The following is a 23,690-nucleotide window of genomic DNA, read 5'->3' as shown; positions in this document are numbered from 1 at the left end:
AGGTGTGATCAAGCTGTATCATTTTTGGGGACTTGTGAATCTTACAGGATTAGCATAAAGACGGGCCTTCCAAAAGGCTGGTGGCCCACAATACTCCCCTTAGGGTGTACAGCATTGTTATTTGTGCTTTAAGCTACGGAAACAGTTTTTTAAAAAGTCAACAAATGAATGTCATCAGGTATTTATAGACAAACATCTCCTAAGAATAAGCTGTTCTTGCCAAGTTAAACAATAACCCAAACTCTTTGCTTTTAAATTATGGAAGGAAAGAATGAAAAATCTTATCTAGTTTTCTCTTCTTTTATGAGATCACTCTGACACTTCTTTCAGAAGGAAGTTAAGAATATGATTTTTTTATACTAATGCCCCAAGGGCTTTAGAAACACAATTAACTTAATTAAATTGATTATTTATTGTGATAAATAGTGCTTCTTATAAATAATGCCTTCAAAGGTGAAGTTATGTTGCTTTAATAGTGCAAAACACGATAATAGAATATAGGTCTCCTACAGATTAAAAATTGTCATTATTTAATATACAACTGATAGTACCTGGCATTTTAGTTATACTTTCCACACACAAGACACGGCAGTTTAATAATATTGGTAGGAATTATTGTTCTTGGTATAACATTTCTTCACTGGCTACTCCAAAACTTGCTAAGCTCTTGGATAACAAAGGGGAAAATATCACATCACAGGCAATATTTATCCATCCAGTGTGCAAAACAAGAAAATGGAACCCAGGCTTAGAATACTCTAGTGTTACTCAATCATGGCAAATTATTTATTGTCTTCTTCCCCAGACATCCCATGGGGCATGAAATATTGATTTAGGAATTTGCTGCTCATGAATGACTGTGTGTTGCAACTGTGTTCTTTTATATCACTTTTTAATATATGATACATTGTTTCTATGCGTGTGGTAATGAGGCTGAATAACAAATTAAACCGGGTTGTTTAATAAACATGAAATGTAAACATTAAACTCTTCGTAATTACTAACTTAGGGTCATAAAAGTTCACTCTGTGGTGTGCATCAATGTCTACCTTCACCTATTCCTTCATCTCACGGTGGCGTGGCTTTGGCTGCATCCTATAAGGCCCGATTCCACTCTTCCTGTGAGTGGGATTGGGAGAGCCTGGGTGTTCTTCAAGGTGCACCTGGGGATTCTCAAAGCCAGGACATTGGGTGGAGGTTCTTGGGGAGGAGCTAAAGTTGGGCTGAGAGGGAGTTTCTGGCATAAAGAGGAGCAGGAGCTGTTCATGACCTAAGCAGAAGACAGTCTGGAGCAACTAAGAAAAAAAAAGCCATGAAATATGAAGGATAGCAACACACAAAGTTATTGCATCAGCTGAAAATCCTTACTCTGTACCATTCTACATGTCCATATAATACCCAATATTGAAAGAGAGGGTCACACATTGATGCCTAGCATTAGTATTTGTTTCTTTGATCTACTTATTTGGTACTTTCCATATAAAAAGCAGCAAAGCAGTTACTGGGAAGACTCTGGAGTCAGACTACTTGGGTTCTAAACCAGCCTCTGCTACTTTCTAAAAGTGTGATCTGAAGCAAATTTCTTACCCTCCCTTGGCCTCATCTCTAAAAGGAGAAAAGAGTACCTCTTTTGGGGAGAGTCTTCCTGAGAATGGAGACCACACTTAGGATCATAGAGCCAGCAGATGGAAAGAGATGGAGAGACCATGGTTTGAGCTCTTGCTTTCACCTTGATTCAATGTCGTGCCCTTTCCATCCTCTGATTTTATGAGGAAATCCATTCTGTCTTTGGTTTAAGTACAAATCAGTTTGCATTGGATTTGCAACCAAATTATACTGTCTAATACACACCTCTAAATCGACTTGGTTACATGATCCTCTTTGCCGCCATTAACTTTCTACATACACTTAGAAGACAATCGATACATATTTATTGAAGGTATGAATGAGCTAAGATTTATAAAAACTCTCAAAACCTATTTATTTGATTTCCTGTGCATTATCATACTATTCTAGGCAATTCAAGTTCAATTTAAGTGTGGTCCACATAGGAGCAAATCCTTTTGTAGAGAACCACGTGTTGTGGCCCTGAGGATCTTGTTGGATGAACTGGATTGCTAAGAAGGCAGCTTGGAGAAACCTGAGATTTAATTGGGAAGACCTGAGTTCTTTTCAACATAACTAACTCCGTGGTCTGCTCAGTCCCCTAATCCCCCTGAGCACCACTCTTTATGCACAAAATGGGAAGAATAATATCCACCTTACAGGATGGCTGTTAACCTCAAAGGAGCTCATTTATGTGAGAGCTAAGAATGATACAAATGGTATTTGTCGAAATTTTCTCAGATATCCTGATTTCAATTGCTGATGGATACACACCTGCCAAATTATGAGCCTAAGGGTGTTCAATTTTTCCCCCCTAATGATACGCACAACGGCAGTTACATTTCAGAAGGATATGTGTCGACACACGCGATCATATCTGGGTCTGGGGTGTGACTGTTGGCAGAATATTCAGTGTCCTTGTCTGGCGCGTTATCTCCAAGGTTCCCTTCAGCTCTGCCATCTCAGGGCTCCAGGGAGCAGCTGCAATGCTGTGCTTAAGGCAAGTTCCTAACAGGCCCTTTGGCCATCCCTGAATCTCAGTACCTGCCAGCCACCACTGCTCCATGGGGTGTATTTTTGGTGGGTGTGACCAGAAGCACCTGCTCCTGAGCTCTTTTTGAATCTTGCTCCAATCTCCTCATTTTAAAGGTGTAGCTCTGCAGTCTCCTAGCTAATCCCTCGTGTGTGCTGTATGAGATCCGGTTTCAAGCCCCGTGGGTAGCCCTCGGGTCCCGTTACAATTCCCCATAGCTCCAGGTGTATGCGTGCGAGAGGGAGAGCCAGGGAAAGGCCGGGCGAGGGCCCGAGGCTCCCGGGCTCCAATTACCAGCCCGCACAGCTGGCGCACCGCGACACTGAGTGCGCACGGGGCCGGGAGCGCCGCGGCCCCTTTAAGAGCCGGGCCCAGGCCAGCCCGGGCCGCGGGAGCCCAGAGCGCGGCGTGCCGCAGAGGAGTTGGGAGCCGGCGCAAAAGTTTCCTCCCAACTCCGGCCCCGCGCGCCGCCGCCGCCGCCCACTCCAGCCCGGGGCCTGGGGCCGGCCCTGCTGCTGCCGCCGCCGGGGTCAAGGCAGGGCCAGGCCGGGCCGGGCAGGCAGTTTCGCTTTGGCGGGCGCGGAGCAGCCGCCTCGGCCGGGCCAGAGGAGGAGGAGCCGGGCCGCGGAGCCGTAGCGTCCCGGGCCGCCGGCCACCTGGGAGGTAGCCCTTCCCGCTGCCGCCCTCTCCCCGGTTCCCACCCGACCGCAGCTGCCTGCCGGGTGCAAGGGGCGCCGCAGCGAGCCCCCAGGCCCGAGGGGGAGGCTGGGAGAGGCGCCCCGGGTCTCCGGGCCCACCCGCGCCGCGCGTCCCCCGAGGGTGGGGGCTGCGCCTGCGGGGCCAGACACCTGTTCGGCCTGGCCCGGCGTGGTCGCCTGGGGCCAGGATGAAAGTGACCGTGTGCTTCGGCCGGACTGGCATCGTGGTGCCCTGCAAGGATGGCCAGCTGCGCGTCCGGGAGCTCACCCAGCAGGCGCTGCAGCGGTACCTGAAGACCCGGGAGAAGGTGAGCGCGGCGCAGTGGGCGCGCAGGCGGGGCGGGAGCAGGGGGGCGCGGCTGCCGGGCGGGTGACCCGCGAGCGCCCCGAGGCCGAGGCACCTGCCAGGTGCCCCAAGGCCCCAGCGTCGGCGACGCTCAGGGGGCGCACAGCACGGGGAGACCATTAGGCACTGCCTGTGGCCACAACTTTCCTATATTGCTAATGTAAGTGACCTAGGTGTCTGGGCGTTTGTGGGCCTTGCCACTCGGAGTGGTGGGTGGAATGGCAGTATTGAAATCACTTGGGGAGCCCTAGAAATGCACAATCTGGGGCCCTAATCCAAGCCCACTGACTCAGAATCTGCTCTTTAACAAGGTCCCAGGTGATTGGAATGCCCATCAAAGCTTGAGAAGTACTGGTTTAGAGCTTGTTTGAGGGAACGTCTTAAAAGGTGCTGCTCACCTCAGGTGTGATTTGTAACCCGTTAAGGCCCGCCCCACTTCAGCTCCTGGGAGTTATAAAGTTGATTGGTGCCTGTAACACTGGGAAGTTATAACTGATGGGGCCTTTGGAGCTTCAACTCTGCAAGCTGTTCTCTCTCAGTGACGTGGGCAGGAACTCAGGTGGGAGGATGCTGTTTGCTTACACCAACTAGTCTACACTGAGTGTTTTCAGTTTAATGCCACACATTCTATGAGCATTTACTGTGTGTGGGCTGTGTCAGGTCCTGGGTGACTATTAAAATGGGAAAGTGGTCCCCAGCTCCACCGCAGAAGTCAAGAACAAGTAAAATTTAAGTGACAATTTTTTAAAAGCGTGCAATATATATTCAGCAAATTAATTGGACACCAGAAGTCATGTCAGGTACTTGGATAACATGTTCAACCTGTGACTTCCTCAGTGAAACCTTCAAATGAAGGCATTGAAAAACCACGTTTTAGTTTTTTTAATCCTTACATGCAACATTTTGTATGCCCCAAATCTTCCTCACGTGGTGCAAATTACAAACTCTTGTTTTGGACGCCCATGGTTCTCCTGCCCTGTGACTGTAGAAATAGTGGGTTGGCCAGTTTAGTGATTGGAAAAATGTAATTTGTAATTTCTTTTAAAGTCTTATACAGGCACTATAAACATGTAAAAGTGTAAAAGTAAGTTTGTTTCTTACGAATATATAGTTTAGGGATTTAAGAAAATACCTGCACTTTCTTTGCCTCCACTAAGAATTATTATACAGAAAAAAAATTGACTCTGTTGTGTCTGTTTCTTTGAACACTCAAGAACTGGAGAGTATGGTGAAAGGTCTATTAACATATTAAATATAATACCTAAAGTTGAACTCTTTACCGATGAAATTGAGCTACAGTAGGGAAAAAAAATTAAAGTGGCTTATAAAGTTATATGAGAATCTACTACAATTTTTTTTGCCATTGTTAGAATAGTTGTGCTGCTTATATCATGTAATTCAATCAAAAGTTGAGATTTAAACAACAATTGTCTTTGAAATCCTTTTTCACTAACTTTTGAAAGTGGGCTAAAGTTAATAGTAACATCACTCCAGACAAATTGTTGAAATAGATCTCATTGAAGGATTGTGTTACTGAGATGATTTACTTTTTAACTCATTATTAAAAATAATTGCCCTTAAATCTTGTACATTTAGAAGTTCAGTACAGAAAGCTGTCCAAGTAAAAGACATAAACTACAAGCTTGTAAGTAACATACAGAGAACTAACCATCTGATATTTAATGCACTGTAATTTGAGGTTAGAAGGTGTTAAAAAGCAATTGGTATTCTGGGCTGGAAGCATAACTTATAATATCACAGAATCCAAAGTGTAATTGCATTGACTAGTTTACTATTGTTACCAGACATTATATTTTTGTGTTTACATTTATATATTAGTGAACGTGACATTTAAAGGTCACCAACTTATAAATCCTCCCTCCCTCTTTTGGCTTTGAAAATTTCAATTTAAGAAGTGGCAAGTGATGTTTTTTCCCTTTCCCCAAATATTCTTTTCCCAGTTTCATTTTAAATAATATTGTAATCATAATAAGGCTTAACTAATATTAAATGGTATTCCTAATGGTAATAAAATGTCAAGAAATTGTGACAAATTTTATGCTTTTATGTGTTGAATTTTTTAAAAATGGGAAAAGACAAGAAATGGCAAAATTCAATTTGAAAAACAATTTGTAAAAAATTCACTTTCTGTAAATTAGCGGAAGAGATTTAAAAGGCTTGTTAAATCTGGACAGTAAGGTTTTAAGCCCTACATTCAATAATAATAGCAACTAACATGTATTGTGCTTACTCTGTGCAGGGACTATTTTAGAAGCTTTAAAATACTATGACTTGTAATTACAACAACCCCAGGATGTAGGTACTATTATCCCCATTTTATGGATTGGGGGGGAGAGGGACACAGTCATGAGTAAGTGGTAGAATGGGGATTTGAACCAAGGAGTTGTGACTTTAGATCCTTGCTCTCAGCCAATAACTACACAGCCTAGTACTGTAGGTTATTATGCATTGGAATTTACCCACCTTATTTATATTTTACAATTTTAAAGAGACAATTCTGTTTGCTAATTGCTTCAATACCATATCAACCTAACGATAGCAATTTTGTTTTTAGCATAGTGATGGGACATCCACAAGTTTATAGATTGTATCTTTACGATACATCTTTTATGGCGTAGGTCTACACATTATAGGGAGAGTTCTAATTTCTGAGGCATATATTGTAGGATTTGCAAATCGGGCATGAAAAGTATTCCTCAGTCTAATTACAAATGGAAAAATGGGCAAGAACTCTTAGATGTCCAGGTAGAGAGTGCTGTAAAGAAACAAGTTTGGTGGGAACATGAATGTAAGTTAAGTCTGTTTTTCTGTCTAATAATTCTAGTTGGGAGAAAGGTAGGCTTCAAGATTGAGGATGAAAGTTGAAATTTCTAAAGTTTAGAGGTAAGTGAAGCCCAAGGAGGCCATTCTAGATTTTGTGGACAGCATCTGAGAAGTAACCACCACCTGTTCAGAATAAACAAAGATAACTGGTATTTTTGGAATGTTAGGAACCAGCTAAATCAACAACAAATAAGGTCAGAAGTAGGTGAGATTCTGAAGATATAGGGAGAACTTTTGGGAAGGTTTTAATTATGTTCTGAAAAATGGAACTTTCAGGTTCCTGCCACTATTTGATGAATTCTATTGGAAAGGTGAATTGACTGAGGGGCAAGAACTGTGGGATCGCTTATCTTTGGATCCTAGTATTAATACTTTATCAATGTCCCAGGCTCTAAATCCAATTTAGTGAAGGTAGTTAGTGGAGAGATGACTGTTGTCTTAAGTGCTCATGGTGGGCATCATTGAGAAATTGGTCATCAAGATCCAGGTGACTGGATAATTGAGCCATATCCTTTGGGGGCTCTCAACCCTGGTTGAATATTAGTCACCTCCAATTTTAGCATTTAACATTTTAAACAATACAAATGCTTGGGTCCCTTTCTCAAAGATTCTCATTTAGTGGGTTTGGAGTGGGTCCTGGGCATAGATATTAAAGTACTCCAGGTATTCTAGTGCATAGCAAGGGCTGAGAAGCACTAATCTGCCCCACTAATCTTTTGATGTTGCCGAACTCATTGATTTTTAAACTGTTTTGGTGGCCGTTACTGTGTCTTAGATATCTACAGACCAACCTCTCATTAAGCAACTGTCCCTCTACACCTACCCTGAATGAATTCTTTTCATAGCAGGTACTTAAATAATTGATTAATGTGAACATTCATTTTTATATAAGCAGTTGTCCCTTGGTATCCATGGTGGAAACTGATTCCAGGACTTCCCTCGAATACTTCCTGCTCAAGTCCTTGAGATAAAATGGCATAATATTTACATATAACCTACATACATCTTCCTAGATACTTTATATGATCTCTTGATTATTTATAATACCTAATACAATGTAGATGCTATGTAAATAGTTGTTACACTGTATTGTTTTGGGAATAGTGACAAGAAAAAAGTCGGTGTTCAGGATATATGCAATTTTCTTTCCAAATATTTTTGATTTGTGGTTGATGTTAACCATGGATGCAGAACCTATGGATTCAGAGGGCCAAAGAAAGTGGCATATGTGTGTATGGTGAGGATGAAGTGAATAAGGGAAAGACTTATTTAGTAATGAGGATGTATAGTGGGTTCAGGGGTTCAAATGAAATGAGATAATAACATTAAGTCCATGGGATAATGGGCATGCTGGAATTGAAAAAGGTCAATTTGTGGATCTGACTATATATACTTTTTTTTTTTTAAGCAAAGAAACCTTTGATAGACTTTTCAAAATGAATATTTTCTGCATTCAGGTATTTTGAATAATTTGTTTTACAAGTTAAGACAACTTCCCAGAACTGGTAGTCTGGTAAGACTAACAACTCCATTCTCTGATTAATTGTGGGATCAGAATCTGAGAATTTGTGCAGTAGCAAAATCTGGTACGATAATATGTGGGAATAGCCTGAAGAAATAGGCTAGAACTCTTGAATTTCTGAACTTTTCAGCTTTTGATGCCTTGTTACAGAAATAGATTTCAAGGTTCTTATGTACATAAACCAGCCCAGACTGGATTCCTAAAATGCTTTTCAATTTATTGGGCACTGACTGACTTGAGTGCTGTATCTCCTCTCCAGTCCTCTCCTTCTAATGTGTGGACTAGATGCTCTTCGCAGCGTGTGGACGGAACTGACTCACCATCAGCACAGCACATGCTTCTAACTTGGGTTTGGTTCTGCTACTCAGTTTGCATTGAGCAGCCTCTACGTTTGCAAACAGAGGGTTCGTGGGGCCTGCTGTGACCCGCAGACATATTTTTGTAGGTCTGCACAGTGTTATATTTGGACTAGTTGTCAGTGTTTAAATATTTTGAGATTTTATGTAAAAATCCAGATTTCTATTTTCTTTTGGGGAAAGACAAATTGGAAGCTCTGACAATACAGACTTTCCCACATAGCAACCATCAGTTGGAGCTGAGACACCTGTTTTCTTTTAGAAGGAATTCATAATGCTCTACTCTCCATTATTGGTCTAGATTTTTCATGGCTAGAATGGTTTGCTGCTCCTTCTTGGCCCACTCTTCTCCTGGTACCAGAAATGAAGGATGTACATTCTTGGGCTGTTGTACTAAAGGTATAAACTGAGACAGATCTGGGCTTGCTCTACAGCCCAGCTGCGTTTTGTGTGTCTACATGGAGGATTTAAGATTTAAAGGCTCTCTCTACCACCTGAGGATATCAAAGAGAAAATGAAGATTCCTTTCTGATGGTAAAGTTCTCAACAGAATCGAGTAGTAATATCTATAAGAATGTCCAGTTAAGGACTGGTTGGGTTTTGGACTTTAGACCAGTGATTTCCAAAAGCAGCTGAGAGAAATCATCAGAGGAACATCAGACCTGAACTGTCCGTTAAGGAAGGCCATTTGTGATTATTTAAACGTAAGTTAAAGTTTAAAATTCAATCCTCAGTTGCACTAGGCACATTTCAAATACTTAACAGCCACATGTGTCTAGTGGCCCCTCATTGGGGAACACAGATATAGAACATTTCCTTCATCCCAGAAAGTTCTATTGGGCTATACTGCTTTAGCCTTTCCAAGAAAGGCCCAAAACTCTGAATTTTTTAAAATGGATTCTTGATGATTTTAATGATCAGAAAAGAGTCTCATAAAAATCTGGCAACACTGCTATTTGTCCAATTTCCTCAAAGGGAATCTATAACACAGAATTCCCTGGGGATGAATTCCTGCTTAACTAAGGCATTTGAGCACATGGCCCCAAGCTACAAATTAAGGCTATGGCTCCCAGCCTGACAGTTTCACGCAAGGCAATTAACTTAGACAACTAACTGCAGGCCCAACCCTGGTCAGCAAACCCTATGTGTAGGTCACTGGACTATATACACAGTGTGAGTGTGGGCTGGGTGGCAAGGGAAGAGAAAGTCCAGGGGCACAAACTCAAGTGCCTATCAGCCCGCCAAGCAAATGGCACCAATGCATTAAGCGGGCTGTAAGAGAAAATAAGAATAGGGTAAAAAAATCAAGGATGATAACAATGTATCCTCATCATTGATGAAGCAATAGACCATTTTCAGTGAAATTTAGATACTTCTCAACTATTAGAAATACCAAACATTTTAAGCACATGCCTCTTGGATCCCACACTGTCCTGGCTTCCTTCCCACCCTGCTGGTCATTCTCAGCCTCTTTGACTGGTTTCTTCCTTCTTCCCCCACCTCTCAGTGCTCGAGTGTCCCAGGACTCAGTTCTTAAACGTCTTGTTTCTCTCTACTTAGCCAGTAATACGGCTCTAGCCTATTTATATAGCTCCAGCCAAGATCTCTCCCCTGAACTCCCAACTCTGTATACAGCTGTCTCCTTGACACATTCCCTTAGAAGTCAGGTGGGCATCTTATGCTTACAGCATGCCCCCAAATTGAATTCTTGACTTTCCCTCTCCAGATCCACTTCTCCAATCTAACCATGTCCTGGCAACACCATTTAACAGCACCAGTTGTTCTGGTAAGAAATCCCTGTGATCACCCTTGACTGCTGTTTTTGTCTCATGATCTCCAATCAATCTGCAAATCTGGTTGACTCTGCTCTCACAATATAGTCAGAATCTGATCATGTCTCATCATCTTTCCTGTTAGTGTGCTGGGGCTTGTTTATTATTTTTTCTTTAGGTGGACTTTAGTTTCCCTGTTTCTGTCTCCTATACCCCATACTACAGTCTTTTCTTAATACAAAAGCTAGGGTGACATTTAAAATTTCAGTCAAGTCATGTCATTCTTCTACTCAGGATCCTCTAATGGCTCCCATCTCTCTTAGATGGACTACAAAGTGCTACACAATCTGGCTATCTGTGCAGAAGAGAGTGAACACGGTGGGCCTGGGACAGCTGTCCGTACAAAGGCCGACTTGCAAAGCTGGCCCCTCGCTGGCATCTGGGAACTTAGATTTGTGGAGGGTTCCCACTGTTCCCTGATTAATATGGCTCACTGTGCCAAAACTGTCTATGCAAGCAGTGTGGCTTATGCTGAACACCTCTTTCTCTGGGGGTCTGGAATTTTTGTTATTGCTAAGCAGAGGATGCCTGTGTGACCAGTCCCTAATAAAAACCTTGGGTGCTGAGTCTCGAATGAGTTTCCCTAGAAGGCAACATTTCACACATGTGGTCATAACTCATTGCTGGGGAAAGTAAGCAGGTCGTCTCCACTGGGGGAAAGATCCTTAGAAGCTTGGGCTTGGTTTCCTCCAGATTTCACCCCATATGCCTTTTCCTTTTGCTGATTTTGCTTTATATCCTTTCACTAACAAATTTTATCCATAAGTATGACTATATGCTGAGTCCCCTGAGTCCTCTTGGTGAATCATTGAACCTGGGTGGTCTTAGAGACCCTGACAGAGGATCTTTTACCTCTCTTACCTCATCTACCACTCACCTGTCTTTCACTGTGCTCCAGCCGCACCGATCTGTCTGCATGTTGTTCAGACATCCCAGACAGGCTCCCACCTCATGTGCTCTTTCTCTGCCTGAAATGTTTTCTTCCAGTTATCCTCCTGCCTGCTTCTCATGTTTCCATCTTAAATGATCATGTCCTTCTCTGGGAAGCCTTCCCAACCACCCTATTCATAATTATAACCCCTCCCATCACCCTCTCTATTCTTCCCTGCTTTAGTTCTAGCCACAGAACCTGTCCCTCCTTACTATTCTTATTTTACTGTATCGTCTACTCCCACTAGAATATTAAGTTCAATAAAGATAGCCTTTGGCTATTTTGTTCATTGCTGAGCCCCTAGCTCCTAGAAAAGTGCCAGGTACATAATAGTCTATTGATAAGCTCTTTGTCAAATAATTTTTATCATATGCCTGTCTGTTGCAGTTATTTCTGGCTGTATTACAGACCTCTCCAAGTGTATTAGCTTAAAATACCACCCAACAATATAATTGTGTAGGTCAGAAATTTGGACCAAGCACATGAAGGCTCAGTGTGATGTTTTCTAGGTCTGGGATGAAGGTAAACATGTGGGTGGAGGCCTGTGGGGAGAAGAGGGATAGTATTGTGGAAGGTTTCCCAAGGGTGGTTGTGGGAGGGAGTAGTAAGGAAATGAGGCAGGGTCAAAGCTCCAGAGTGAAGGAAGCAATCTGGGCAGGGCAGAGATAGTCTGATTTGCCTTTTTGTATCTATTGCCCTGGAGAATGGAGACAGGGAGCTGAGACCGGAGGTGGAGGAACTGGTCTAGGTCCTGCTATGGGAGTGGACATTAGACCTATTAAAGCAGCAGAAGAAATAAGCTTTGAGGTTTAGGAGGCAAAGTCATGTGACTTGGGGGTTGACTGTGTGTGGTAAGGGAAGTGTAGGTGGAATTGGGGGAGAGGGAGCTATCTAAGGTTTACATGTTCACTGACAGATACTCCAATAAGACATGGTCTGTGTCCTTAGAACCTGATAGGAGAGGTGGGAGATTGAGGACACATAAAAGGGTTGATGAAGAGTGTGAGGGCCTAGTGACATCGGCAGTCATGAGTTCTTAAAGATGCCAATCTTGTGCATCAATTATTTGGCATTGGATTAGAGCCTTGATTTAAGATTGGGATTTGAGGGCAGATGTAGAAGCAATCTAGTGTCCAGAAATAAAAGTTGTTAGACTAAGTTAATGTATAAACTATACCAGTGGCTTTTAGACTTTTCTGATAGAGTCGTGGTGGCTGGAAATCCCCAGTTCACCCCTCCAGACCCGCTCTGGGCCCTTCTCCAATCCCCTCTGTGACCCGGGCCCTGAGCAGCATGGACTCTCTTGCCCTCTGGCTTCTAGTTAGGCTCAGCCTTTGGGAAGCCCCAGCGAGAGGGCAGAGGGTGGCAGCTTCCTTCCTGCTGGGTCACTGCAGGCCGGCTGCATCCCTTCCTGTGGCCATGTTTCCTGTCGGGCAGCCCTCTTCACATGCTTGTCTCCTCTGCCCCAGTATCACTCCTTTCCCTGGCCCCCCGGGTCCTAGACTGTGGCACTGTCATGAGCACTACCCCTTGACAGTTTCCTGCTGAGATTTGGATTGATAAACACAGTAAGAAATTTGTTTTCCTCCACAACTAAGTACCCATAACACACACACACACACACACAGACACACGTACGGCTGAAACAAGTTTCATAGCAGTACTTACTGTTACTATAAATGATGCCTTCTGATTTTTAAAAATTCCATTTTGTTTTACTTTAAATAAAAAGGCAGTGGGACACAGTAAACTGATTTAACTGCCCACTGATGGGTTAGGACCCATATGTAGAAAACCACTGGAGTTACCTGATAATGTTTGGGGACACTGGATGGACCATCAGTTCAGGTGACTCTAGAAATCTCCATAGCACTAAGGTCTGATTATTTTATGAATCGAAATAAAGTGTAAGGCCAATGTTCAAGTCCTAAAATCAAGTATACATTATGTGTTTAAATGAATGTTTCTGTGGACTTTGATGTCAAAAGCTTGTATGTATCATCGAGCTAGGATTTGGATCATGAGACTCATGAATGGCTAGCACATGAGCTAGGCGTCATCTTGGCCCAGAAGTCCCTGTGACTTGAAAAAATCTTGGAGAAATTGAAAGACTTTAACTTGTCATCTCGTATTTCTTTCATCGTGACATAGTAGTAGTATTGGTAACTTTAAATATTAGGTCTGGATTACTTCCTTTTGTAGCACAGAGTGGGAAATGCAAGATGGATAAATCTTTGTCTCTGTATTTATAGGCACATTTATAGAGATTCAGTGGGCTTGAGTTTTGACAGCAGTGTTTGATCAGAAACATTTTCCCAGAACCTTAAAAAAAAAAAAAACAAAACAAAACAAAACAAAAACAAAACTAACTCCAGTTCAAATATTTCTAGTAAAAAAAAAAAAAAAAAATTGGGGAAAGGGTTGCTGTAACTAGATTTGCATTTCGATTTTTCTCCTTTTTGTTTCACATTTGTCAGTAGGTGAGGAAGGGCCATTTGGAAGTGTGACTATGGAAAGCGAGGGGTCCCTACTGTATTGCTATATTAGTCTTCTAGGGCTGCCGTGGCAAAGTACCACAAACCGGGTGACTTAAAACAAGAGAGATATATTTTCTCACAGCTCTGGATGCTGAGATTTCAAAATCAAGGTGTTTGCGGGGTCATGCCCTCTTAAAGCCTCTAAGCAAGTATCCTTTCTTGCTTTTTCCAGCTGTGGTAGCCCCAGGCATTTCTTAGCTTGTGGCAGCATAACTACAGTCCTTGCCTCTGTGTGTCTCTCTCTTTTCTTATTAGGACACCAACCCTACTGGATTAGGGCTCACCCTACTGACCTTATCTTAACTAGATTACTTGTATAAAGACCCATTTCTAAATAAGGTCACATTCATAGGTATGGGGGTGGGGGTTAGGATCTCACCATATCTTGTTTTGTGGGAGGACATAATCCAACCCACTATAATTGCCCTTCATCTGAATGCATTTTTTTCTTTTATAGTAAGAGACATTGGGAAAATTCTGTTGACTTCCCCATTGCCTTCTCCACGATGTTACTCTCGTTATTTCTCAAATTTTTCCTCCAAAATGGTCCACAGACAATTGCTTTCTGTTTTATTGAGAATTGAAGGTCTTAAGGTCTGATATCACTTATCTGTTACTTTTCCCACTTAAACATTTTGGGATCTGTGCCCTTATCGTCCTTTTCAGGTGACCCTTTTGAGAGACATGTGTGTCCTAAATTCCATCTCATGTCACATTCTTTGTGGTCTGCTTCATTAAGCATTGATTGAAACCCAGTGGCTTGTATGAATTGCATTCCTCTTCAGTCTATAATTAAGATCTCCATAGAGGTAGCTGGTGGGGTGTTTTTCAGCACCTTTCATGTGTCACACACAGCAGTCCCTTTCCTTCAGGCTTCACAGTCTACTTGGAGCAACATGTATACATGTTGAAAATGAAGGAACCAATACCCAGGTGCCAGATGAGTTCCCTGGGCATTCAGAAAGGGGAGAGCTCACAGTAGGCCGGAATAAATGGCCAATAGTGAAAAATGGATAGACTCTAGATAAAGGCAGGAAAGGAGGGAGGAGTGTGTCATGTGTCAGAGATACAGGAAATACTAATAGAAGCCTGGTAGAAGTCCTTAGTTTATTGGTCTCAGCACCCTTTTGCATTCATATTTTAGAAGACCTAAAAGAGCTTTTCATGTACATTATATCTATGTATATTTGCCACACTAGAAATGAGAACTGAGAAATTGAAGATATATTTAATTGATTTAAAATAACAATGAGTCCATTACAAGTTAAAATCACTTAATTTTATGAAAAATAACTATTTTCCAAAACAAAAGAAAAATGTAGTGAAGCATAGCACTGTATAACATATTTGCAAATCTCTTTAATTGACTGGCTTATTAGATAGCTGGATTCTTAAATCTGCATTCTCATTCAATCTGTTGCAGTGTTGTTTTGGTTGAAATATATGGAGAAAATCATGCCTCACACAGATACGTAGTTGGAAAAGGAAGATGGAGCATTTTAATAGCTTTGTCAGATAATTGTAGACATGCTTTTTGTAGATATACTACATGGAAATTCAGTAAGTGATAGTTTCTTTTTTTTTCTGAAAACATATTTATTATACCACACTTTCTCTGGGTCAGGAGTCTGGGCACCCCTTATCTGGGTTCTTTTCTTAGAATCTCACCAGCCTGCAATCAAGATGTCAGTTAGGCTGCATTCTCATCTGGAGGCTTGACTGGAAAAAATCTCCGAGCTCACTCAAATTGTTAGCAGAACTCATTCCTTGCAGTTGTAGGACTGAGGGCTCTGGCTTTTTGCTAGCTGCTAGCTGGAGGCCACCCTTAGCTCCTAGAGACCACTTTCCTTTCCTAGAGGTCACCTGCTGTTCCTTGTCATGTGGGCTTTCCCAGCCCAACTGCTGGCTTCATCAAGCCAGCAGGGAGTCTCTAGAGCACATCGGCTAGCAAGGTGGAGTGTTACGTGACATAACATAATCATGGGAATGACATCTCAACGTGGTTTCTTAAAGGTTAGTTAACGATATGGAGTCTGAAACCATACCAATGAGATTTTCATACTGTTATAATTTACTGGTTTGTGTTGTACTTTGACTAGGTCTATCCATACATGATTTTTTTAGCACCATATGTTGGTCATTTGGAAAATATCGGTTCACCGAGTTGTGCCAATCTTCCAAATGTTGACATGTTTCATTATACAATAGTGAGAGCCACATACATTAATATTACCACCGATTTTACCAGAAAAGTCTAAGTACTGGAGAGTTACCAAGTTCACAGTGGTGGATACAAATTTTGTAAAATTTTAATTTTTGCATTATCATCGATAACATATGCTGTCACTTGTTTTCCTTGAAGTGTCCAGGCTTATGTCATTCATTTTCAAGAAATGTCTGCCAAAACCTCAAGTATAAATAACCATAGTTTTTCTACCAGTCATTCTTTGAAGTGAAAATGGTGCTCCATGGAAAAACCAGTTAGTTCAGCTTGCAACTCAATCATACAAGTGCTTTTCCCTGAGGTGACCATTGTATTTCGGTAGGCAGCAGAAGTGCTTTATGTATACTTTCCATTTCTTCACACACATCAGAAATATGTCAAATCAAGGGTTAAGAGTTAATAAAATTTTACTTTTTTATCAAGGACATTCTTAAGTTGAATTGTTATCTTCTTTTTTTGTAAACTATCAATGAGTGGCAGTGAATAATACAATGAGCTGCTAGTATAGTTTAGTGTCACTGCCTCAATTTAAGCTAAGGCACCAGCAGTGCAAGTGTCAACATAGTAGTTCCAAGGATTAACCATGAGATTCCAAAAGCTATTTGACATGTTTACTATTCCAGCACCAGTGTTTGTCAGGCTTTCTCATTAAAAAATAAATTGGTATCAGCACCAATTAGTCATCTCATAACCTGTTTGGAAGGCAAAGGTACAGTTCTGCAGTTGGAATATTAACATGTTTGTAGCAGAATCTTTTATTTGAGAAGTTACTATGTCACTGGGAAGTAGCACTGCCATGTGTTTTTACTGACTTATCACTCAGCAGGCATTCAGCAATGTCAATTGTACAAAGCTTGCTTAGTGTCTCAGTTATGGTGTGTGCTTCTCCAGCTAATGCAATACGGTAGCTTATCCTGTAAGGTGTTTCAGTGGCTTTTTTACTTCTAGATTGAAAAACTGTAACAATGCTTGTCTTTTTAATGTTTTTATCGTGTCTGCATTTAAAAAATCCAATTTATTTTCCTTTAAATTCATAGTGATTAGTTTCAGAATGTTCTGCAACTTAATTATTTGAAAATCTTCTGTTGCAGAAGACATAAAGTAAATTACTAATATATATAAAGATAACTTTCATCATATTTCTGTTCAGTTACAGTTTTTCCCTAAATTTTTTGAGTAGATTATTCTCTTCCATGAATCAGAGACCTTTAATGTGTCAATTTTATCTTTTTTAGTATATTTAGGGACAGATAGAATAGCCTAAAGAAAAGCAGGGTAAGAAAGGATATTTTCTAATCCCCACTTTTTTATGTTGGATTTTTTCTCTTCAAATGTCCATAACATAAAATTTACCATTTTAATTATTTTTAAGTGTACATTTCAGTGGCATCAAGTACATTCACATTGTTGTGCAACCATCATCACCATTCATCTCTAGAACTTTTTCATCTTCCCAAACTGAAACTCCATGTCCATTAAAGAGTAATTCCCTATTTCCCGCTCCTCCAGAGTCTTGCAACCACCAACTTACTTTCTGTCTCTATGAATTGGACTACTCTGTTATCTCATAAGTGGAATCATATAATATGTGTCCTTTCGTGACTGCTTATTTCATTTAGCGTAATTTCTTTAAGGTTCATTTATGTTGTATCATGTATCAGAATTTCCTTTCAAGGTTGAATAATATTACATTGTATATACAACATTTTGTTTATCAATGATAACATTGGACATTTGGGTTACTTCTACCTTTTGGCTATTGGTAAATAGTGCTGCTGTGAAAATGTGTTTACAAACATCTGTTCTAGTCTCTGCTTTAAATTCTTTTAGGTGTATGCCCAGAAGTGGAATTGCTGGATTGTATAGTAATTCTATGTTTAATATTTTGAGGAACTACTGTACTATTTTCCACAGTGGTTGTACCATTTTACATTCCCATCATCCATGGACAAAGGTTTTAATTTATTTGTATCCCTGATGACAATTATTTTCCGGTTTTGTTTTTTTTTTTTTTTTTTTGATAATAGCCATCCTAGTAGGTGTGAAGTGTCTAGTCTCCTCTTTGGAACCAATGATCCATCTTAAACATAAAAACATTATAAATTTAGAATATTTTAGAATGAAATAGTGAATTTTAAATTTATAGTTTTTATAAAATTAAAATAGTTAGAAGAATTTTAAAGATTTAAAATATTATTGTAAGTTTGTGAAAGGGAAAATAACCTTTTAGAATTGGCGAAAAGTTTGGGTCTTGCCAGACCTCTTGAAAAGGTTTTGGGACTCAGGGTTTTATAGACCACTCTTGGAGAACTGCTTGTTGAATTATACTATTAAAAACATTTTTCAGGCACTATTTCCATAAGTGGGTAAATAGCTATGTCTTTTGATTTACAAATCTATTTAAGAACTTTGAACAGTTTTTTTACAATCTACACCAAAAGTTTTATTTAACAGCCACCAAAAAAGAAGTAACAAACCATTGCCATGGCATTGAAGTTAGGAAGGGAGAATGTTTTGTCAATGACTGGGAACCAATTTAGGACTGGCAACAGAAGGTAGGAATAAGTTGTACTTCTCAGAAATATTTTAAATCTGTTCTCTTAATATTTTTAAGATCATTTTAGGAGGGTTTTGTATCAGTCTTCAAGTTATCAGATTTCTCTGAAGCAACACTTACAACACTTATCTAAAACATTTCAAATGTATCGTTAGAAGACCAGTTGGTATTTGGGACATTCTACTATTAGTACGCTTAGAATAAGAAAACAGCAAAACAGTTTCCATTGGATTAGATCATTACAAGAAATGATTGAAATTTCGTTAATGAAAAAAATACAATGAGAGTTAGATGCATTATTTTACAACCCACATATATCATTAAAATGACATACCAAAAATTTAAAAGAGAATATTTATTTTTTCCACTCCAAATTGGGAGTGATGGTACTGAGGTCAGGGGCTGGCTCACCTTTTTTTATTTTGCCTGCACTGCACAGTTTATATATTTAGGCGTGCTTGAAAGGAGCTCTAAATATCACTAATTATCTCCATGTGTATCTCCATGTATAACTCATATCTTTTTTTCTTAAGAAACCAAAGGTTACAATCACTCATCTTTATTGTATGACATCTTTTTACTTTGATTTAGATGCGACTTAAAAACAATAGTGCCTTTAAGCTCTGATTTACAAAGAGTAGATTTATATAGTATAAATGTTTAAATATTATATATAATTGTCCACCTATAGGTTGAAATTACAAGATAAGGTGTGTAAAAGAGCAGTAACCATCAAATGATAGACATCCATGTGACTATTAGGAAACATGTCTGTTGTAATTGCATAAATTGAATAGCCTACATTCATGTATTCATAGCAGGCGGTCCTACGTGGTGCTACTTGGCATTCTTGGTTATGGCTGTTTCGTTTAGGTAGACAGTTGTATAATATATTTTAAAAGGTGAAAGATTTATATGCTCTGAAGAGAAACCAGAGTATATAATAAGATATTTTAGTGTATATTTTGTAACTAACAATTGAGAGAAATTTTAGTTTGTTCCATTTGGCTTTAACATCATGAGGTGTATATAATTGTGAGAATTGCTTTACGCTGTTTCAGGCAGTTATGATGAAAATCAGTTGGGGGTGGGGTGAGAGCGCTGTAAGAAAACCACATGGCTGTGCAAAAAGTGTGGAGGCAAATGCTTAATGTGGGGATTCCTCTGTGCACGTTGGGCTACTTGCTGCTATGGCCTCAGGGATCATGATGTTAAACACCATCGAGACAGTGCAAAACAAAACCTTTCTCCTGAGCATTCACCACCTATCTCCTCTTTGGACCTTGGGATATTGAGTGGAGATTTAAGTGTGGGGCAAAGTTTATAATGGGGCTGCAAGGACCTCAGGGTAGCGGTTCTGATGCCTGGAGTCTTGTCTGCTGATCAGTGCTGTTAGTCAAAATATTGTGGCCTTTTCTGGGAAGGCAAAGTCAGAAAGAAGATGAGATTTTTATGGATGAAGACTACAGAGCCAAAAATGTACAGTAAAGCTATGAGTTCAAATCGGTATGAGCAAGAGCTTTTTGTACTCTGAGTAAGGCAAGCCTTGCCGCCAAAGTGTCTGGTTTATTATTCCCAAGAGGTGGCACAGGCAAGAAGTATAAAGAATTTGGCTGTGTTTATGAAAGAGAGAGCTTTAAGTTCTAATGGGGTTGGACCATACCCCACCTTTAGGGTTGTTGTTGGGGAGACAAATATGTGGCTTCTTTGTGCTGCCTTCTGTGTTAGCCTGGCGAAGAACAGTGGGTGGGATGGAGCTTGGCAATTCTTTGTCCTTCTGGTCATGAGTATGTCCATCTAGCTAGAATAGGGGGCTTCATTTCTGAGGATAGGTAGTTGAGAACATTGTGGTTTGTGGGCCTCTCAGGAATATTGAGACTCTTACTTGCTAGGATAGGAGCTTTATTCCACAGGCGAGGGAAGGCAGTGATGATGACATGGTAAAAGCAGTCTTTTAGATTGCCCAGGAACCAGCATAAAGGATGGAACTGAAAATGGGAAAAACTGAAGATCAAACAGGTAAGCTGATTATAAATGAGCTTGCTTGTATTACACAGATTTAAATCTTGTATAAATCTTGCTTGTATTACACAGATTTCTGTGTACTCCATTTCTACTACTTCAGGCAATATTTAGAGTAGAAAAATCCACTAACAGCCTGGCTGGCAAAGAAAGTCAAATAGATCCATGTGGGGGTTTGGGAAAAGCACTGGACTTGGCATCTGGGACCTGGGGGATGGCCCCAGCTCTTTGAATATGAACTAGCTCTGAAACCGTGGGCAAGGCTCTTGAACTCTCAAGACCTCAGGCATGGAGTAGCTTATCTCTCAGGCTCATCCTGAGCCATAAAAATGTTTTTTAGTGTCTGATTTATTACTTTCAAGTACATTTCTAAGCACTAACCTCTACACGCTGCCAAGGAGTGGTCTTTTAGGGGCCTATTATGATGAAATATGATGAATAGATGACTCATTTGTAATTAACAGTGTGTATTTCCATGTAAACAATTTCTGAGCTGTAAGTTTGTCGTAATTTTCCCTCTTAAGTAGGGTTAAGCCCTTGAAATTTTGTTTGCATCTTTAATTTGTTTGGAAAATGAATTTTTCTGATATATATATCTCATCTCCCTAATTAGAATGTAACCTTCTTGAAAGCAAAATGGTTTGTTTTGTTCTGTTTGTTTGTTTTAATCCATTTTAATTCCTTAAGTAGCACTATGTACACAGAAAGCACTTAAAGTATATGAGTGAATGAGTAGCTGGAGCATACACTTTAGTTCAGATCAAATTATCATAAACTTTGAAATAATGTAACAGAAATTAATGAAGGTTTAGGTCCATGATATTTTATGACTGCACTGGGTTAACGTAATTATTATTGTTGGTAGCTACATGTATGTGTGACCGAAAAGGTCGGTCACAGTGAAATGCTACAGGAAAAATGGTGGGAGTGGACTCATAATCGTGTCACTTTTATTCTTTACACTGAAAGGAAAGATTTTTCCCGAGATGAGTCTTTGAGTAACTTCATGGATCCAGAACAGTGCCTTACAATAGGGGGAGGGGGGATCACAGAGTAAAGTCAGGAGTTCAGAAGTGATAGTGGAGAACAAAGCACTTTGTCAGTTTTCTGGCCAGAAAGAAGAAACACTTCTCTTGACTGGAGATGATTTCTGAGATGAAAGCCTTCTAAGATGTGGGGTGCCTGGCTTCTACATTTAGTTTCTGTAGGAGCCAGAGACAAGAGAGGATAAAAAAAGAAGCTTGAAGGAGAGTGGAGAGGAGGGGCATGCGGTGGTACTGTGAGGGGCCAAGGAGCAGGCGTTGTTGAGGAAAAGACCCAGGCTGGAAGGGCTCCTTATCCCGGGAGGAAGCCGCCCTCTGCCTATGTGAACAGCTCCCTAGACCTTCCTTATATTTTAACCAAGAACATTAATTGATGTTCATAAGGATAAATCTGGTCTGTAGTTAAAGGGAATGAGGCTACTTGACCTATGTTTTAAGACTTTGTGTCATAAGCCAGTTTCAAGAGATATTTAGATGCTTAATTGATTTATCAGAAATATTTTATAAACTAAGTACATATTTTTTCCTGATAGTAGCTTAGTTATTTGGCCCTCTGGGGAACTGAGCTTAATAGGTGAATACTCTCAATAGCTGTTTAAATTTTGTAAATAAAAATTATAAAGCCAGCTATTCATTCATGAAGCCAGTGTTCATGGGCTGGCAAATGTGTGTCAGCAACTTCAGCAGCCAGTGGAGATACAATAAAGATATTACATAGTTCCCACCCTGTCATAGTAAACCATAATTCTGACAGTACACATCACCTATGAGGCACCGTGTCTAAGAGAGGGCCGTTGGAAATGACCACTCTGCTTGGGGAGTTAGAATTTTAGGTCTCCTAGAAGAGATAAAACTTAAGACTTTTCTGCTGTCTTGAATTATTGACTCAAACATGGTCTATGGATGAAGGCACAAAGACCATGTGTCAACGTAGATGACTGAAGGCAGCCTAACTTGGCTGGTGGCTGTACCATTCCATCCATCTGCTCTTCCATTTGTAGCCCATGTCCTGCTGTACTGCATACTGATGTTGGAATGAGATGTAAGGGGCACTTTGAAATTGACTCAGGTCTCCATGCTCTGCAGTCTTCCTTCTTTCCTCATCTACACTAGTTTTCACGCTTGATATCTTTCCCGTTAGAATGTAAGCTTCTTTGTGGGCAAGATAACAATAGTGATATTGATGGGGATGATGGTGGTGACAACACCTAACATCCATTGAGTATTACTGAACACCAGACAGTGTGTATGCATGATCTCATCTGATGCCTACAGCCTCTGGAAGTGGGGTGGTGGTGGTTGTCATTGTCTCCTGCCTTAGCAATGATGTCATTGAGACTTAGAGAGGTTACATAACTCTCCTGTATCAGTCAGCAGCACCATGGAAGAGAGGGTCACTTATCTGTTCTTTTTTTTGTGGATGTGTCCATACAACTTGCATCCTTCCTCCCTGCCACATGCTTAGCTAGTACAGGTTTTTGTGGTAAGTACTTAATAAGTGACAGATTATGCTCTGTAGGGTGATTATGCTCTCTGGTTTCTCCTTGCTGTGACTGGCATGCTGTCAGAGTGCCCCACATACCTTCAGGTGCTAAGGCATTGAGACCCAGGCCACCATTTGTCCTCCAGCCTTGCCCTTCTGCCTTGTGTTTTGCCATCACTGGCTCCCTTCTTTTGCCAGAGTCTAGGGCTCAGCACTCCTCCTTGGCTTCTGCTCTTAGGCATCACTGCCTGCGTCACTGTTCTGTCACTGTGGCTTATTGCCAGGTCGTTGCTGCCACTGCTGACCATTCTGTTTACTCCTCTTTCTACTCTCTTGTAGTCTCCAATGTGTTTCAGCAGCCACTGCAAGAAGTTGACCAGCTGGACATTCATTTTGCTTGAACTGACCAGTCACTTAGTGTCAGAGCATCCTCCTATTCTTGGCCTTTCTTCTGGGCTTTATCTCTTGATGGCTGTGTGGGCTTAGGGCTGTTACTTTGCCTTCAGAGGTGGTGGTTTGTTTGGTCATTGTGCACAGCTGCCAACTTGGAGCTGTTTAAGAACCATGGTACCAGAAAGATGCTTCATTGCGTTAGTAACTGTTGATTAGAAACAAAACAATCTATTAATCTCCTAAAGCTTTATTTCCATTTCTGTG

At 40.7% G+C, this 23,690-nt stretch overlaps 1 protein-coding gene across 1 annotated transcript in view; it reads left to right on the top strand.

The window, feature by feature from the left end:
• Nucleotides 1-3,141: 3,141 nt before the first annotated feature.
• PARD3B (par-3 family cell polarity regulator beta) overlaps nucleotides 3,142-23,690 on the top strand; it is a 942,908-nt gene continuing 922,359 nt past the window's right edge. Inside the window, exon 1 of the mRNA XM_045558633.1 lies at nucleotides 3,142-3,644. Within this exon, the coding sequence (XP_045414589.1) occupies nucleotides 3,525-3,644 (120 nt within the window). The 5' untranslated portion in view covers nucleotides 3,142-3,524. The remainder of the gene's footprint in view (nucleotides 3,645-23,690) is intronic.

Source organism: Lemur catta, chromosome 8 (genome assembly GCF_020740605.2).
Source record: "Lemur catta isolate mLemCat1 chromosome 8, mLemCat1.pri, whole genome shotgun sequence".
Taxonomy (NCBI): Eukaryota; Metazoa; Chordata; class Mammalia; order Primates; family Lemuridae; genus Lemur; species Lemur catta.
Note: the sequence above shows the minus strand (reverse complement) of the source record. Positions and strands in the feature narration are given on the sequence as shown.